This window comes from Eurosta solidaginis, chromosome 2 (assembly GCF_040869045.1).
Source record: "Eurosta solidaginis isolate ZX-2024a chromosome 2, ASM4086904v1, whole genome shotgun sequence".
Lineage (NCBI taxonomy): Eukaryota > Metazoa > Arthropoda > Insecta > Diptera > Tephritidae > Eurosta > Eurosta solidaginis.
In genome coordinates this window covers 6900152-6919759 of record NC_090320.1, presented here as the reverse complement: position 1 = coordinate 6919759, position 19608 = coordinate 6900152, and the positions used below count along the sequence as shown (strand labels likewise).

Here is a 19608-nt window from a genome sequence, read left to right as displayed (position 1 = left end):
ATTCTGGTATGCAGAATCTGTCGAGAATTTCAGTATGGTTGCAGTGAGACGATGTGGTCAGTTTCCTCAGCCTAATAGCTGCACATGCTGCACATTTTATGCCTACTATATCTATGGGTAGTAGGTTCAGTATTACATTCATAGCCTCCGTTGGCGTTGTGTGGATGGCTCCACTTATGCATACTAGTGCAGATCTTTGCACCTCCTCGCTTCTCGGCCTTTTGGCTTAGATGAAGTGTAACGGCGACTTAATAACCGACGTACAGAGCATTCTAACGTTATGGAGTGAACACTTCCCATCATTCCCAGATATGGACGGCGATGAAAGAATCGATGCCCTAACTGTGAAGGGCTTTGTCTATCTGCTGACCCGAATTAACAGCGGGAACCACTACAGTCAGTAAAGTTCTATCTCAAAAAAAAAAAAACCCAGCTGTATTATTATTTCATAACACTTGTCCGGATTTATGACTAGCAGTCATGGACGTTCTCGAGAGAAGAAAAGTTGTCCCTTAGTGTATTCGAGAGAAAAGCTACCCGAAAGATTAATGGTCCTGTCCATTATGAAAACGGTGTATACCGAAGGAGGTTTGATGATGGGCTGTATGAATTTCACGCCCATATGGATATAAAAGGGCGAATAAAAGCACAAAGGCTACGCTTGTCAAGTCATGTTATGCGAATTGTTGAAATCTTCGGTCAAGAAAGTATTCATGTCACCACATGTTTGATAGCAAATGAAGGGAGAGAAAACCACTATACGGCCTGATCTGAGAGGTACTCTCAATTGATGTCAGGTACCACGAAGCAGCGAAGCCAGACTCAAGAGTTAGATATATGTATGTAAGCCCGACAGAAAAGAAAACGCTGTTGTATCTGCCCTAAAAGCTCAGCAAGCGAGTTACTCACAACGAGATAAGAACGAGTCAATTAGGTAACCACCAGTGAACTCTCACCATCCTCACAAATGCTGTCTGTATCATCAACAGCGTGGCTATTAAGTAATCCTGATTCAGTGGAAATTCTGCATTTGTTAAAGTAGGAACACAATTCAAACCCATATTAATTAGAAGCTGTCATTCATAATCTGCCTCAATGCCAAATTTGAGGAGCTCATAATATTAATCATCAGAACTTACCAACAGATTAACTGCCGCACCACAGCTCACAACTCTCATTTTCAAGTTCTTTCCAGCACCTTTCTTATTTCCCTTGCACTTTTCAATCTTCAAGAGCCAACAGTTCCGATTTTACACGCACGCCTCCTTTCAGCTTCTGTTTTTCCTTTTGTTTACATCAAGCTATCGTTTAACTGTGTAGTATTTATTCACGCTCTTGTCTTAAAGAGAAAGAAAAAATAGTCGCTATTATTTTTACCAAAAAAACAAAACGTATTTTTATTTATTTGGTTGCATATTTATCAATACATATATGTATGTAGAAATCCCCCAGCAGGTTAGGGTGGCTTAGAATGTAACTGCGTTAGCCATGCCAGTAGTAATTATCCAAAAAAAGGTGATTGAATTCCAAATCGCATACCCGGGTTGTGCGCTAGGCTTATAACTCTCCACATAAAAACGTATGCCAATGAAAAACTCCACTACAAGCCGCGGATGAGATCTCTATTTTCTGACGATGACCGTGGCCAGCGTTTTAAGGTGTATGACTTGAAGGTACGTAATTGGAATGTTCAGATTAGCGATGACTTAGTAAAGGCAACTACCGACAATACCTCCTTTCAAGATACACAATGGTAGGAGCAAGGCAGAAGAACAATAGGGCATTACGAGGCAGTATCCATGAAAAGGGTAGCGCGATTTGAAGTCACGGTGTGGGCTTTGTTTAATGCTGGAGCAAACTATATTAGCTGCAGAACTTAAATAAGATCGTGCATTTAATGGAGTATGAATGAGAACAAAACGAAGTACCTGTTGTGATCAAGCAAAGAGTAAGCTCATTTGCGTCTTTGCGTCACTGTGGCGGTCATAATTACGAAATAGTGAAGGACTTCGGTAATTTGGGAACACAAATAACAGCGTAAGTCTAAAAATCCATTGAAGAATCACTCTTGCCAACAAATTCTATTTTGGACTGAGAAGGCAACTGAAAAGTAAAGTCCTTTATTGGGAAACGAAGATCATTCTCTACAAGTCAGTTATCGTATGCGTCCAGCTTTATAGTGAAGAAGCATGGATCATGACAACATCATATGAGTCGACTCTGGAAGTGTTCGAGGGAAAAGTTCTTCGAAAGATGCATGGGCCTCTAGGAGTCGGCGAGGGCGAGTACTGAAGAAGACATAATGATGAACTGTACGAGCTTTATGCAGGCACCAACATAGTCCAGCGAATTAAAACACAGCGGTCACGCAGCATAAGTCATTGCTGTGCGAATGGAAGATGAGGCTCTGGCCAAATAGTACTCTTATCGGAAGCCGCCTAGGGAAGCTGATGAAGAGGGTAACCACCACACCGCTGGAGGGACCCAGTGGAAAACTATTTAAGCTCCTTTGGTGTTACTAATTCGCACAAATTAGCTCAACGAAAAATCGACTGACGCGTCTTGTTAGACGGCCAACACTGTTTGTAATAATCTATTGCTAAAAATTTCAATGTTTGGTGTATTCTGATGATATTGTCATCATTGGCCGTATGCTGTGCTTTTTCTGGATTGGATGAAGAGGCAATAAAATGCAAGAATTGCGGTGAATGAGGACCAGAAGAATCGCGCATTAACATGCGCGTCACTCTTGACGGATATTCATATATCTGGGAACCAGCGCCAACTCGAAGAATAACTCTTGCCAATATGTGCTAGTTTGGCTTAGGAAGGCAAATGACAAAGTTCTCCCTTAGCGAACAGAAATAACGTTCATTAATTTTTGTTATCATACATGTCCAGAGAGGATGTGATGGTGCGGTCAATGACGCCTCTGCGCCGACTATCGAAGGAGGTATAATAATGTGCTGCATGAGCTTTACGCATATATAAACACAGTGCAAAGAATAAAAACCCAAAGGCTTCGCTGACTACATCATATTATACGAAGTCCAGAAAGTATTCCTTTCAAACCCAGTATTTGGAAGCAGGGGAAGGGCGGAACGGGAAAACTGGTCTGGAAGAGATAGTTGGAGGCAGACTTGATTTCGCTACGTGCTCTGAATTGGCGTCAATGACTTGTTACGCAACGGTCAAATTGTAATGTGTAGTGTAGTGATTTATTTGTTTTCTTTCAACTAGTTATTACAAAAGTAAAGCAAAATGAATTAAACTATAAATATATAAAAATAAATAAAGATTCCATACAATAACAATAAATGTTATGTGTCTTAATATCACTTATAACTAAACAACTCATTTAGGAAAATTCGTTGACAATAAGTTCTCTATACTTAAGGCAATTTCTTATATAAACAAAGAGTGAAATATAGTTATAACCCTTAAGGATATTTACCACGCAGATCTAAAACTTTCTCACCAAAACAATTAAACCGTATGTCTTTATATATAGGACATATCCCAATATAGTGATAGGTGTCTTCAGCTACACATAAAATGCACATAGAACAGTTTTTGGAAAAAAACATTTTTAAAACATCGATCATTAAGATTTAGCAAGCCACCCCTTCCTCAGAAAATCAGACTTTTGGCGTACGCAGAATACTCATCGTTAAAATAGGTAGAGTACATAGGGGGCAAGTCGGAGTAAAGATCATGTGACGACTGAAAAGAACTATCGGCATGTGAATGCGTAAGGTGTGACTGAATAACGACGATAAACCTGATTCAAGGTGTAACATATAGTTTGGTGTTTAAGCTAGTAAAAAAATTAACTTTTTTAAAAAGAAGCGGAGAAGTTTCTCTACACATTCAAACTTATCAACACCCCAGACTTGCGCACCATAAAACATAATGGACCTACATGCTGCCTCGAAAATGTTCATCTTATTTGAGATACAAATGCGAGGGTTAGTTATGTATTTTGACCAGATAGCATTTATCGCTGTTTTAATCTCAGCTAGTTTTGCCTCGAGGTGCTTTGTAAAGGATAGTTTGTAATTCAAGAGAACTCCCAGATACTTCTAGTCATGTATAATCTCAATAAACTCGTTACCATAAGACCAACGGAAAGAAGGACATCTGCTACATTCCCTGAACACTAATATTTTAGATTTGGCTAGGTTAACTCTCAAACCCCACTGCGTACTATACACGTAAAGCTCATTTATATTTTTCTGTAAGACAGTGGCAGAGTTGAAAGTTTTCTTCCTCGCACCAAAGTTTAACTGAACTATACTAGTTAAATTAACCAAATTTTCCATTGTAGAATAGCCTTTACGGAAACCCGCCTGGAATTCAGAAATTATATTGTTACCATCAAGCCAATCATTGTCGCGGCTCAGAAGCAAACCAGCGAAAATTTTGTATATTGAATCAAGCAGTGATAGCCCCCTGTAATTGGATGGAAGATGGGGTTCACCCTATTTGAAAAGGGCAACTATGATAGAGTTACGAAACGATTGAGGAATTTGCTTCTTTAAAAATATTATGTTGAACAAAGCAAGAAGCTCAGTTAAGAGACTCTGGTGCGAACTTGTAAAACTCATAACAGATACGATCTTGACCGGGAGCCTTGTTGTCTTTTAAACCTTTTAGAACCAGCTGCAGCTCACGGGGCTCAAAAGGAGCATCGAGAAAAGGTTCGATCACCGAAGGTAACGCCCAGTGCATGCAAGGAACTTCATTTGCATCCGACAGCAGAATCTTAAAATAATTGTAAAAATCGCTCAACGCCAAATTGCCAGTCACACTGAGAGGACGGTTTTTTAATGAGTTAGCAACCTTCCACCAGTCTTCCGAGTGTCTGCCAGTATTTATTAAGTCAATTTCCTTACATTTATATTCTAACTTTTTCTGAGCGCAGAGCTTGAAATAACTAGAACGTATTGCAATATATAACCCACGACCCTCTTCAGTACCACTTGACCTAAGTTCATCTAAGTGTTTCAACATCTTTTTGTGCACCTTAAAACATTGGCTGTCAAACCACACCTGTTCCAGAATAAAGTTGGATTTCTTGCAACTATCTGCTGCAGCAGTTTTTATTTTATTTGTCAAAGTATATACCACAACGTCATTTTCATCATCTGTATTAGCAAAATCACACATGGGCATTGAGCTGATAAGACTGGGATACCTTTGCGCATGCATCTGCTTCCACGGTATCTTCGTGGGACATAAGTTTACGGGAGTATTACTTTCCTTCACGGAAACCTCGAAATGAATGCAAAGCGGCATATGATCTGAAAATTCCTTTTTATCCACTGACAAATTTTTAACTGCCGAGAGAAGATCGACGAAGCATATGGCGTAATCTATAACCGAACCACCAACAACACCGCAAAACATAAATTCACCAGTCATATCACCAGCTAGCCTTCCATTTAAGATAACCCCGCCAACCTCTTCGACTAAACCCAGAACTATTTTATCTTTTGCATCAATGACCACGTCTTTTGACTTTCTGCTTTCCGAAACCCCAGGCATCCCAGACACTAAGTTTATGTCTATATCTTGCAATTTACCTACTCTCGCGTTTAATTCACCAAGAATACAAAACGAGGTCGGATTTTGGCTAACTAGTAAATTTTCCAAATGTATAAAATCATCACACCACTTGTTACAATTCAGGTACTGGGGGATAAACCATGTATTCTCATGGAAATTGACAGAAAGTACAACACAATCAGAGACGCTATGAAACTGTATTTTGTAAAAAGATTCTAAACACCTTTTGTAACCAAATAGACACCCACCACTAGCGCGACCAGCTTTATGTGTCTTAACAGCATCTACCCAATGTAAAACGTATTCCTTAAAAAGGTGAGAAAATCTTGATTTGTCCTCAGAAACTACATGTGTTTCAAACAAAAAGAAAACATCAAAAGAATAAATATACGTAAAAAAGTTATTGAACTTAAGCTTACTGCGTAAATTCGCTACATTATAAGAAACAATTTTGATATAAATTTGGCCAACACTGGACCCTCTACCCATGAGTGCCCACGACTAGTTTTTTGAAACCATCCTCTTCAATATACCATGGTATGTAATATCTATACTGCGTAGGTTTTCGCCATAGAAGCTACGAAGCACAACCTCAGCTGGCTGACCATCAGACATTAAAACTTTGTTCGTGTTAAACGCCATCCACCTCTGATTCACACACATAGAGTCGTTTCTCACAAAGATTTTATACGAGGGGTCAAGCTTCGATAGATCAGTTTTTAATCGGAGTAGAACTTTCTCGTGCTGCTGTTTTTCTGCAGTCAGCTATTTTTCAATATATATTGAGGACCCGGACAGTTTTTTTTGCATTTTTAAGTACCTCGCTAGCCATCTCCGCTGAAGAAAATTCCGCAATTACGCCTATTTTATTTTTATTTAAATATAGTCTACGCGCCACCCGGCCCTGTATATGCTTCAAGTTTAGCTTATACCGGCATAAAGCTTGAACCGCCGCCTTAGGTGAGCCTTCGTTTGGCATATTACTTGGAACCACGTTTTTCATGCTTCTTCCGTTCATCAAGAGACTTAAGTCAGATTTATCTAGATACTTCCCGCTCACGTCTAATCTGCGCCAACTCAGCTTTAACTTCGCCATTTTCAGCCTTTAGGTGTTCAATTTGAACCCCTACTCTTTGTTTTAGCTCATCAATGTCTACTTTCGTCGCTACACATTGCCTACATTGCCTCTTATTGCATTGTCTCGACGGTAATTTTTGCTTTAAGGTCAAAATCAAATCTCTCTTTTATGAAAAATTGCCTACTGACTTTTATTCCTTGCATATAAACAAATTCCCAAGAACATTTTGTGTCATCTTTGTAATAATTAAGTATCTATGTATTTACAGCGTACAATTACACAAAAAAAAACAACAATCTCCAATACAATACAATCGCTTGACGTACAAGGGAAGCCGCCATTGTGCGTGTCCTGCATACAAATTAATACGCATATGAGTCAAAAGACAGACAAAACAAATATTCATACATTGTACATATACATATATATAAGCATGTGTACATGAAAATAATAAATTTGTATGTAAATATTTAGTAAAAATACTTCTCGCTTTAAGGCGCTGATAAATCGGGAAGTGAATTTCTTTATAAAACAATTTTAGTCACATTTTATATGCAATATCTTTATGTATGTATGTATGTGTGAGTTTTGCAGTGATTGCAATGCAAATACTTATGCGTATATTATAAGGTTATTGCAAAGGCTGAATTAGTGTGTGTCACTGGCTCCTCCACTACATATTTATATACATATGTACATACATATGTATGTATATTATATGATTAATTGTTTATGTTCCCAAACAACTCCTGCCACATTTTGATTGATTGTTGCAAACAAAATATTTACTGCTTTATTATACTCAGTTGAGCAGAGCTCACAGAGTATATTAAGTTTGATTGGATAACGGTTGGTTGTACATATATAAAGGAATCGAGATAGATATAGACTTCCATATATCAAAATAATCAGGATCGAAAAAAAAATTTGATTGAGCCATGTCCGTCCGTCCGTCCGTCAGTCCGTTAACACGATAAATTTAGTAAATTTTGAGGTATCTTGATGAAATTTGGTATGTATGTTCCTGAGCACTGATCTCAGATCGCTATTTAAAATGAACGATATCGGACTATAACCACGCCCACTTTTTCGATATCGAAAATTTCGAAAAACCGAAAAAGTGCGATAATTCATTACAAAAGACAGATAAAGCGACGAAACTTGGTAGATGAGTTGAGCTTATGACGCAGAATAGAAAATTAGTAAAATTTTGGACAATGGGCGTGGCACCGCCCACTTTTAAAAGAAGGTATTTTAAAATTTTGCAAGCTGTAATTTGGCAGTCGTTGAAGATATCATGATGAAATTTGGCAGGAACGTTACTCCTATTACTATATGTACGCTTAATAAAAATTATCAAAATCGGGGAAGGACCACGCCCACTTTTAAAAAAAAATTTTTTTAAAGTAAAATTTTAACAAAAAATTTAATATCTTTACAGTATATAAGTAAATCATGTCAACATTCAACTCCAGTAATGATATGGTGCAACAAAATACAAAAATAAAAGAAAATTTCAAAATGGGCGTGGCTCCGCCCTTTTTCATTTAATTTGTCTAGGATACTTTTAACGCCATAAGTCGAACAAAAATTAACCAATCCTTTTGAAATTTGGTAGGCATAGATTTTATGATGCTAACTGTTTTCTGTGAAAATGGGCGAAATCGGTTGATGCCACGCCCAGTTTTTATACACAGTCGTCCGTCTGTCCTTCCGCATGGACGTTAACACGATGACTTGAGCAAAAATCGACATATCTTTAATGAACTTAGTTCACGTGCTTACTTGAACTCACTTTATCTTGGTATGAAAAATGAACGAAATCCGACTATGACCACGCCCACTTTTTCGATATCGTAAATTACGAAAAATGAAAAAAATGCTATAATTCTATACCAAATACGAAAAAAGGGATGAAACATGGTAAGGTACTTGGATTGTTTTATTGACGCGAAATATAACTTTAGAAAGAACTTTATAAAATGGTTGTGACACCTACCATATTAAGTAGAAGGAAATGAGAAAGTTCTGCAGGGCGAAATAAAAAACCCTTAAAATCTTGACAGGTATTACATATATAAATAAATTAGAGGTATCCAACAGGTGATGTTCTGGTCACCTTGGTCCACATTTTGGTCGATATCTGGAAAACGCCTTCACATATACAACTACCCCTTTTAAAACTCTCATTAATACCTTTAATTTGATACCCATATCGTACAAACGCATTCTAGAGTCAACCCTGATCCACCTTTATGGCTATATCCCTAAATGGCGTCCACCTATAGAACTATGGCCCACTCCCTCATAAAATACACTGTAATACCTTTCATTTGATACACATGTCATACAAACATATTCCAGGATTACCCTCGGTTCATTTTCCTACATGGTTATTTTCCCTTATGTTGTCACCATAGCTCTCAACTGAGTATGTAATGTTCGGTTACACCCGAACTTAACCTTCCTTACTTGTTTTTATTTGTTTTTGCACGTTTGCTTTTGTACGAGCATTGCAATATTTATCTTCGTTTTACCGTTACAAGTATGTTTTTTGCAATGCCTTAGTACAGCGAACAGACACTGACAAACATCAAGTTCCTTTCTTAAGTCTTTTGTTTATTTTGTTGCAACTGCCTAATGTAAATGAAAATTTTGTTTATTGAATAAGCCATGATAAAAACATCCACCAGGTATAAGAGAGAGCGGGTTTACCTTGTAAACCATGGAATAAACTATCAGCTTTTTTCAATATATTAGTAACAAAAATTATATTAGTTTTTGTAGGTATATCGACTGCTGAGCGAAATTTCACCCTATCTCTGCTGCCGTTTCAAAAACGATAGGTAGATTTTCAAGTTTTAGGCGGCCAAAAATATTTTATTACCTATATCTTCTTAAAACTGTTTATTAAATGAAAAATTATAATAATTTGTGTAATTAATTGGTTATATTAAAAAAATAGATATTACACTGTGTAACACTAAAAAAATTCTGCGCAGTGAGGCTATTTTTCTTGTTGTACAGCAACAAGGGTATATCAAACTCTCTATCTAACTCCCTATCTGCAGCTAAATTTAATGTAGTTGGCAAGCTAATTGTGCCAAGTACCATGTTCAAAACTAATTTTCACTTGGATGAACTTGGAAACATAACAAAACTGGTTTTGAAAACCAAAAATAAAAAAAAAATTTGTTAACATCCTAAATAAAATAGGTTCCTTATCAATTTATAACTTCTAAAAATCACAAACACCATTAATAATGTTAGAATTTACCTGAAATATCAGGATCCATCACAATTACTCAATTCAATTGTCTTAAAACTTAAAATATGCACGTTAAAATATTCAATTTCACATAGTTAAAAAAAAAAAAAAAAACCATAACACGCGTTTTAGAAATAGCTAAATTCCGATTACTTGGCAGCTAACGCCAGGTATGCGATGGGTGGGAAGGGGTAGAATTATTGTTCCCCTGTCTATTCTTAAGCTGCGGGAGTGCTTTTTTTTGTAATTGTGGCAACTAACGGAAATTCAATTATGGCCGCCTAAATGTCTAAAATCTACCTATGTGCGCCCTATCTCAGAATCTCTTTATATAAACACCCCAATTCATGTCAAAATGTATTGAATTTGAGCTCAGGTAAGGCGTTTTCGAGAAGGCAGCCGAAATAGGATGATATTTCACTCTGAAGTGGATACCATTATGAACATTTTTTCAAACATTCGCTATTTGTATGAATTCACAGTTAAGCTGGCATTAATGTCAAAAATGAAGTGTGAAACAGAGATCATTTTACCATCTAAAACACATATTCGTTTAAATTTCTGATGATGAGTATTGAATAAAATCCAACGATATGTATTTCAGTTTTATTATTCGCATAATTTTTCTTGTAACTTCACATTGTATCCCGATCATTACACCCACGAGCAAGAACGTGATTTGAAAACATTCATCAGTAAATCGTCTTCCGGTTATACACGTAAACAATAAAATTAAAATATAACACACGAATAAATGAATTGCGAATAAAAACGTGCCAGATTAAAGAGTTCCAAAATAATTCTAATGTTTCAATTAAAATACATATGCCAATTTTTTGAAGCTTTTAGCACGCTTACTTGTACTTTGTACAAAAGGAAAAGAAATTACGAAATATTGACCAGACACGCGCGTATTCATTGATAGCGCAATTTGAACTGAGGATATGAGTGGAAATTCAGTAATATCTGAGCAGATATCGTTGCTTCCATAGGCGCTGATTGAAAGTTAATTGATATGCAATACAGCTACGGTATTGTTTAACAGTCTGATGATGGCATTATTGAAATCATGGTTGACCACAGGCATATCAGCTGGAGTTTCATGCAAATATTTATGTTTGTATAGATTTGAATGTTTTGATACGTATGTATGTAGGTGTAACCTTTCTAATACATACATATGTATAAGTAAAAGCCAGAAAAACGTACGATGAAAGCTTTCCTACCACTAAATTGTATGCAATCGAACAAAAGATATATCTAGTAGTAAAAAAATATTATATTAAAATAACAAATGAAACTTGAATTTAAACCTTCTGTAAAAGTACCAAGAGATATTAATCCAGCTGTAAAACTGATATCTAGTACTTTCCTTAAAGTTGCGATATATTTAGGTCACCCTGAATCACCAGACCACAGAAATCCAGAAATAGCATCCAATGTTCAGAGGTAGTGATGTATATTGGAATGATTTTCGTTTGTCTCGAAACCATATTTGACAAGGGATGACGGAAAATCGTTCCAATATACATCATTTATCCACCCTGTCGGAAAATCAACAAAACAAAAAAATTCAGAGGTAGTGCTTTGTGTCCTCTTAGATATAAAGAAATCGGTCCACAGTAGACGCCGCAATAGTGCTAGTAAAGCACTTAAGAGTAGAAAAGCGCAGTGGCGTATAAGATTCTGGATATATGTTCCAGTTCGCACAAGGAGAGACGAATTCTGAATAACTACTCACAGGTTGGTCTCATCGCCATTCCTTTTAAGCTTAATGGCTGACGAACTACATTGTCAGGCAACTCTATTGTGAAGGATACGCGGGGACCGATATATTAGCAGGTCTTTAAATTGCAATAAGCAGTCCATACCAAAGGAAAGCATATCGCTTTTACAATAAACACAAGTGTCTGGATATTGGGGCGGTCAGTAAAACGAGCAATTACAATATTTTTATTACTGTAAACATATATTGCTATTGGGAGCGCACTGGTGTACATGAACACATAAATCATCATTTATACACATACATAGAAGGCGACGAAGAGATATCTCTCACACACACACATGTAGTCATCGGCCGAAGTAGTTACTGACACATACACACGCAAATGACTATGAGAATGGCATAAACTGCAAATATACATGTTTATCGCTGGTAACCAAGCCGGAGATTCTGGAAGGTGAAACGTCTAGAGCTTTGGAGAAATATGCTGGCGAGGCAACAGAAAGTATAAAAGCAGCACAAGCTGAGTATAACTAACCAGTTTGATTTAAACACGCTATCAGTTGCGAAGTGAAGTATAAGTGTGAAGTATAATTGTAATACTCCCAAAGTAGTCTAATAAAGACCATTTTGCAATACAGAATATTGGAGTGATTTATTCAACAGTTAAGCGATTCGAACGTTAGCAAAAGGTTTCAAATAAGCGGAATTTCCCTAAGTTCGTTACACTATTTTTAATATTATTAATATTAAATGAGATCAACATAACCCGTTTCCATTGCGATGTGCGGTTTGGTATCGGTCCAATACAACAGGTGCAATTAAACACAACGAAGTGATGTTTTATGTTGACTCGGGGTTGTATTACACTATTTTGAGGTAGGTCGTGCTGTAGAAATTGAAAGTTGTCGTTTCTCAATATTTTGCAAACGAGTTTGACAGTTGCAGTGGCCATGTTTCGCTATAGTGTGGACAAAATCATTTTTAAATACGAAACATACCTCCAAATTGGTACGAAATGAATGGGGGTCTCAAAAGTTTAGCACACTGGAGAGGCCTCCACAGCCACGTTTATGAACCCGATCGAAAACTTAAGGAGCTTTCTAAAACGCCAGCTAGCGAATTGAGCTAATCATCCTAAGGGCATGCGGGAGTTTAGGGAACGTGTCGCGAAAGTATGGTACGATATATCACCAGTTTCGTCCATAAGCTATTTGAGAGCTGCCCAAAAGCATCCAGAAATTAAAAAATGACAAAAAGCTGTGGACAAACTATTAAAACAAAATATAATTTTTGCCGGTTTCGTTTGGTGCAAAACGGGAACAATCCAACTGCATCAAATTATTCGCAAATTCGTTTACTTTATATAAGTTTGAATCAGTATTTCAACAATTTTGTAATAATATAATTAATGTTAAAAATCGACCGAGCACGTTTTATGCTCGTTCCCCGCGCTAAGACACCAACTAATAGGAGTGATACAGCTTTCAGATCTAGAATTTGCCAAGAGGACGAAGTTATTTTATAACATAGGTCCTGGCTTTTGATAGGGGTTTTCAGTTTGGTCGTTAAAACAAACTTCTGGTAACACTACGGACTCAATATAATATTTACTGAGATAAGTAATAAGACTCAATGCGTGACTTAAACACAGATCTAGGCATGGCAAAGTCCAAATCAAGACTGCTGTATAGGCGATAAAATTTTGCAAGTCCTCTTAGAATATGTCCAAAGCTGAAGTAATTCGAACGCAGCACTTCAACACAGAATGTACTGTGAAAGCGAAGAGCTCTGTTACGGACATTGAAAGTCAACTACCCAAGAAGTTCTGAACAGTCAGTTTTGAACAAAACGCCTGACTTCAAGTGGCAAGACATTTAAAAGTATACATGTATCATTGTGGGATGGCAGGGGATTGTCAAAGTGTAGAGATTGAAGAGTATATCGGATTCCAGATGATTGAAGCATATTCTAGCTTTAAACGCGCTAAGGCATGGTACAGAATTTTTGGTATAAGCTTTTGGTATGAAAAAGTTAACATGGTTACCAAAAGTAAAAGATGAGTTAAAATTTACGCCAAGATCGCAAAACGAATTAACTGAAGCGAGAGTTACATCTCAAATCGAATACACGGAAAAACCCACATGCATTAACTCAGTAAACGTTATGAGACAGCATTACTATTTTGGAAGGCCCAATTATTAATGAAATCAGAACATATGTTGTTTGTAAATTTACAGAGTGAAAGTTACACAGAAAGTAAAACCAGGTGATATTCTCGCCTTAAGCCGATTAAATTCTAAGAAAGCGGAAATAAAATTTATAATTAAGTTAAATCTCATAAACATTACATACATATTTATGTATATGCATTTGCTAATAGTTGACAGTGTGTGAACTTAATCCCTTAAACTTTTTTTTGATTAGATTCTTATCTAAACTATCGAATACCACCTTCCATCTTCTAAATTTACGTACGTAAAAATGGGTCAAGCTTTAATTCCTTTCTTGTCATACCAAATTCTTAAATTCAACTCAGACGAAAGTCTAAACAAGGTAAAATTATCTCTTCTATTGACATCTATTTAACATAAATCAAAGTAATCTTTTTTTTTTTTGGAAATCTCGGTCACACAGTTGTTTATATACTCCAAATTTTTTGACAGATTTTGCTTGAGGTCATTAAACTTCCGCGCTTTTGGTCATTCCCATTTCTGTGTTGGAGTTTAAACAATGAAAATATAAACTTTCCAATGTGTACTTTGATAATAATGTTTTGTTTATGTTACACATAATTGAAAAAGCAGATACGCCACAAAAAAAATTATCACAAGTCATTTGGAATAGAGGAATAGCGACACCGCCACCGGGATCAAAAAGTTATGTGGGAGAAGACTTGATCTCTATTGATGTTCCGAAATGTCGGTATCTATTCCCAGGGATAACTAGGCAAGCAGAATCGTTTAGGTGGCTAAGCGCCAATAAGTGATGATGATTGTGCTAAAATCTGCCCTGAAAGAAATTCCAATGCCTCGAGCATATGCATCCAAATTAGAATGAATGTATTGTGACGAATATTAGCATCACTAAGCCGATACTAAGCAGCCACTCGTATGTACGTAAAGAAATCAATCATCATGTACACATATCCATACAAGGCAGCAGAGAGATATTCAACGCATGTCATCATCAGCCGAAGTAGTACTCACATATACACACCGATATGGCTACAAACTACAAATATACATGCATATGGCTGGTAACCAAGCATGAAGTTCACGAAATTACTACACCTTAGGAGAAATGGGTGAACGAGGAAACGGAGAGTATAAAAGCAGCGCAAGCTGAGGCATGACTAAGCAGTTTGATTTAAACACGAAATTAGTTGTGAAGTAAGAGTAATTGTGAAGTACTCTCAAAGTAGTCTAATAAAGACCATTTTGCTTTATTAAATATTGGAGTTATTTATTCAACAGTTTAGCGATTCGAACGTTAGCAGGTTTGGAATAAGTGGAATTTCACCAAATTCGTTACAGTATAATCTTCCCAACCTACAATAAAAGCGATACCGCAAGCCGCTTCAATTTCCGCAGAGTCAGACTGCCTAATGCCGCCTATAAAGTTATACATAGCGTATTCTGCGAGAGAAGAAAACTCACGAAGAGGGTCCTGATATAGCTAACTGAATTTGAGTTCCCTGTAAGATTATAAGGCTTTGTGAAGCGGCGTGGAGCAATACCACTAATTCTGTAAGGTCTTAGGAGGACCACTTCCGCCAGCCATTGAAAACTAAACGAGATCGCCTATCTTTATAAGAGTGTAAAATTTCAGGCATATGCCATAATTATTGTTTTCTCTAAATTGGATAAAGAGGCTAAAAAAGTGGGTCTTGTGGTGGAGAGGGACTAGTCTGAGTATTTGCTGTTATCAAGGAAATAATTGAAAAATTCGCAAATTGGCGCACGCTGCTGTTGACGAATATTAATGCAAGATTGAGTGGACAAATAGTAGATAAAATATAAATGTAAGGCGCGATAACCTCCGAAGAGATCTAAGGCCGAGCTTCTTTTCCAATTTGCGTCGTGCTCCTCTTGCTTTTCCCTACAAATTGGCCGTACGGGACCTACATGTTTAATGCCGACTCCGAACGGCATCTGCAAGGCAGATGAGTTTTCACTGAGAGCTTTTCATGGCAGAAATACACCCGGAGCGCTTACCAAATACTGCCGAGGGGCGACCCCGCTTAGAAAAATTTTCTTTTAATTGAAAAACCTAATTTCTAATTTGATGTTGCTTTGCCCGGGGTGTGAACCCAGGGCATACGGTGTGGTAGGCGGAGCACGCTACCATCACACCACGGTGGCCGCCACAAATAGTAGATAATTGAAAGAAAAATCACTGTTCAAAAAGTCTCCATCATACCTGTTCGGATTTATAGCTCGATATCTTGGACGGTGTCGAGCGAATATGTGATGATCGTTGGTGTGATGACAACGGTGTATGTCAAAGGAGGTTTAATTATGACCTGTGTTAGCTTTACACAGATATGAACATAGTGCAACGAATCAACATTCAAAGGCTTCTTTGGCTAGGTCATGAGTATAACAAATTAGACAGTTCTATGATCATTTTAGAAGAAATGCCACTACATCACCAGAAGCTATCGCATACTAGTACCTTAGAGAGCATTCACAACAAGAGCCTTCTGCAGAAAATCGTCCCACCATCAATTTCACACTGAGACTTGAAATGACAATTTTGTTTAGTGAATTAATTAATTTTTCCTGTATTGTATGTATGCTTTATATAAAAACTAGTTAAAATGGATAGCATCTTTTTCTTTTTAACTTTAAAAAAAATCATAACAAAATGGATGCGTAACTATTCACGGATGTTGTATCTGTTGTTGTTTTTTTCTGTCGTTCATTATTGAAAATACTGGCCGCCGTGTTGTGATGGTACCGTACTCCGCCTACCACACCGAAGATCCTGGGTTCACTCTCCGGGCAAAGCAACATACAAATTTTTTCAATTAGAAGGAAATTTTTCGAAGCGCGACCCCACTCGGCAGTGTTTGGCTCTCAGTGAAAACTCATCTGCTTGCAGATGCCGCTCGGAGTCTGCATAAAAGTTGGTCCCGTCCCGCCAATTTGTAGGAAAAATTCAAAGGAGCACGACGCAAATTGGAAGAGAAGCTCGGCCTAAAATGTCTTCAGACGTTATCGCGCCTTAAATTTATTTTTTTTACTTTATTTTAGACATGCAATAAAGCGGTAATGAGATAATTAAGAATGTTTAATTTGTATGGCAGGTTGAGTTCAATAAGGCCTTTAGGCTTACTTGCAGAACGGCAAGCTCTTCAAGTGGGCCTCAATGTAAAAAAAATTGACTGTTTCATTAACCGTCTGTGTGAAATTGGTTTAACAATACAAAGCCTTTGAAACTATTCAGTTAAGAATGCGCCAGAGCAAAAAATATAAAAAATTAGCTCACACATTTTTTGACAGACAAATCTTTAGAAAGAAACTCATTGATGTAGCTAATGTTTATGAATTCAGTTAATTTTAATACATAATTTAGATTATAGCAATATTTGCATAACAAATGGAAAAAACTCAGAATGCATAAACTCTCTGAATCAAATATAAAAGAGATTATTTACCAAAGTTCAATAACCTCTTGAGTGCAGGAGCAAAATTATAAAAAAGAATGGCAACTTTAATGCTAATTTCTACTGCTTTTAAGAAATGTACACCATACTTCTGTTCATAACTCCTTATTTGTGGTTTCTTTTGTTGTTCATTTTGAGTGTTTGTTTATGCGATTTATCTCATTCATAATTCAAATTAAGTGACATCAAATTAAGGGACAACCAACTGCTTAATTAACATAATCGTAACTCTTGTTGTTGTAGCAGCATCTTTGCTTTGGTCTTTCTTTGCATTGGAATATATTAACCTAGTTTTTGTTGTTTCTTTTGGTAAAAATTTAAGTATTTTGAAAAAACTGGTGAGATCAGGGAGGTAGCCGTTTATTTTGTTACAAAGCTCATCGATCTGTGGTTCTGGGCCTGTGGCCATTATTGTGCAGTCATCGGAGTAGGAAACGATAGTAACTCCTTCTGGTGGCGAAGGTAGCTTTGATATGTAGAAGTTAAACAAAAGTGGGGATAGGACACCACCCTGTGGCACCCCTTGTTTAATTCTTCTTGGTTTTGATGTTTCGTTTTTTAAATTGCACCAATGCCTTCCGGCCACCCAGATAATTTGTGGTCCACCTTTTAAGCGGTATGCCTGCCGTAATAGGCGACTAAAATACCCAAATGATTCAAGCGATTGTGTAGCGTAACACTTTCAAGGGGTTGCCAGCGCAATTTATAGCTTCTTCAACCCAACTGTCAACCTCACCCACCCGTGGTTAATCCTGTTTTTTTAGAAGCCGTGGCTCTGGCGACCCCTAATTCCATGGTGGCCATATGTGCTCATATTAAATCGTTCCCGAGATGGTCGGGCTTGTTTCTGCTTGTTATCGGCACGTACTTGATCTATATCCAACAAAGGACCATTAACACCGATCGCACAACAACAATAAAGCAAGCTGCACTCTAAACAAATCAATCATCATTTATACACATACATACAAGGCAACTCACAAACACATGTAATCATCAGCCGAAGTAGTACTCACATATACACACGCATATGGCTACAAACTACAACTTTTTTGAGATTTTTGTAAAATACACAAAAATATTGGGAAACGAACATTAAAAAGTTCATCCACATTGAGTTGCATATAAAATTTCGTGTAATTGTAGCAAGTTGTGTACAAATGAGTAGGCAACTTGTACTATCTTCCATCAACTCAGGAACTCCCAGTTTTTTGTGCATCAAGTTGATCAAAATATATATACTGGAAACTCCATCCTCCTGCAGCTATATGGAGGATGATGAGGTAGAATCACCAAATAACTTTATGCTTGATTGCCCAGCTTTTGCCAGAACTAGGCGAAAGTACTTCGGTCGCGACTCACTTGGATCTCCCGAGGATTTATACAAAGTTGAGATCGGTATCATTCGGAGCTTTATTGTTGCTACCCAACGATTCTCTAAGTAGCGAGATCTAAGTCACCGTTATTTTTGGTGTATGTGGTATCATAACGGACATTCGTGTTGTCCAAGTGAGCTATCCTTATCAGGGCAGCTACACCCTAACCTAACCTAACATAACCTGATTAAAATATTTGTTAAAACAACTCACATTTTAGTCACAACGCCAGACTGCATTAGCATGCCATTGGTATCCACAAAAAAGCATAAAAAATAAATTAATCCACTTTATTTGCAATGATTTTTGTTTTTTGTATTTTAAACACTTTTCTTTAAAGTATTTCGCACTGCCACACTTTTTTTCTTAACAATTCTATGTATTCAATAATTTTATGCGGCTAACGCCGACACCAACAATTAGCCAGACTTAATAGTGACACATTTTTTATGCGCTCGCAAGCAGTAAATTTGTAATTCAAAAAGCACGTTGCAACAAATGACACGCAACTTTAGCTGAGCAATTGAAATTCACAACGTTTAAGCACTCAGCACAGCAGCTAAACAATAGAACAAATGGAAATCGAAGAAGTTGATGTAAGCATAACTATTTCCAAAAAAAAATTATTTGCATATGAAATAGTTTCGAATATTTAGAGGCATCCAATGCAGTGTAGAAAATAAAACGCGTAAGCGCGCGTAAGAATCCAACTGATTCTGAGGTGAAAGTGGCGCTGGCTTTTTATACATAACGCAGTTGGATGCGCGCGAGTGCGAAGAGAAATAATAAAAACAATAAGAAATTCTAGCACTGGAAGTATGCAAAACAAAATGTTGTGTGGGGAAAAAGAAATGTGGAGAAAAAAATAAAGATTAAAATGAAATGACAACAAAAACAAAAGAAAAGTGGGATTTTATAAAA

The 19608-nt window shown here is 37.0% G+C and overlaps 1 protein-coding gene across 3 annotated transcripts in view; it reads right to left on the bottom strand.

Annotated features, from left to right (window-relative positions):
• Cht10 (Chitinase 10) overlaps positions 1-19392 on the bottom strand; it is a 29949-nt gene extending 10557 nt beyond the window's left edge. Inside the window, exons 1-2 of one of the 3 annotated variants that reach the window (XM_067764216.1) lie at positions 18901-19392; positions 1140-1339 (exon numbers count right to left, since the gene is read on the bottom strand). In XM_067764216.1, the coding sequence (XP_067620317.1) occupies positions 1140-1178 (39 nt within the window). In that variant the 5' untranslated portion in view covers positions 1179-1339; positions 18901-19392. Of the gene's footprint in view, positions 1-1139; positions 1340-10447; positions 10730-10772; positions 10836-18900 lie in introns of those variants that run through there. The other 2 variants (XM_067764218.1, XM_067764217.1) reach the window with 2 other exon arrangements.
• Positions 19393-19608: the final 216 nt, after the last annotated feature.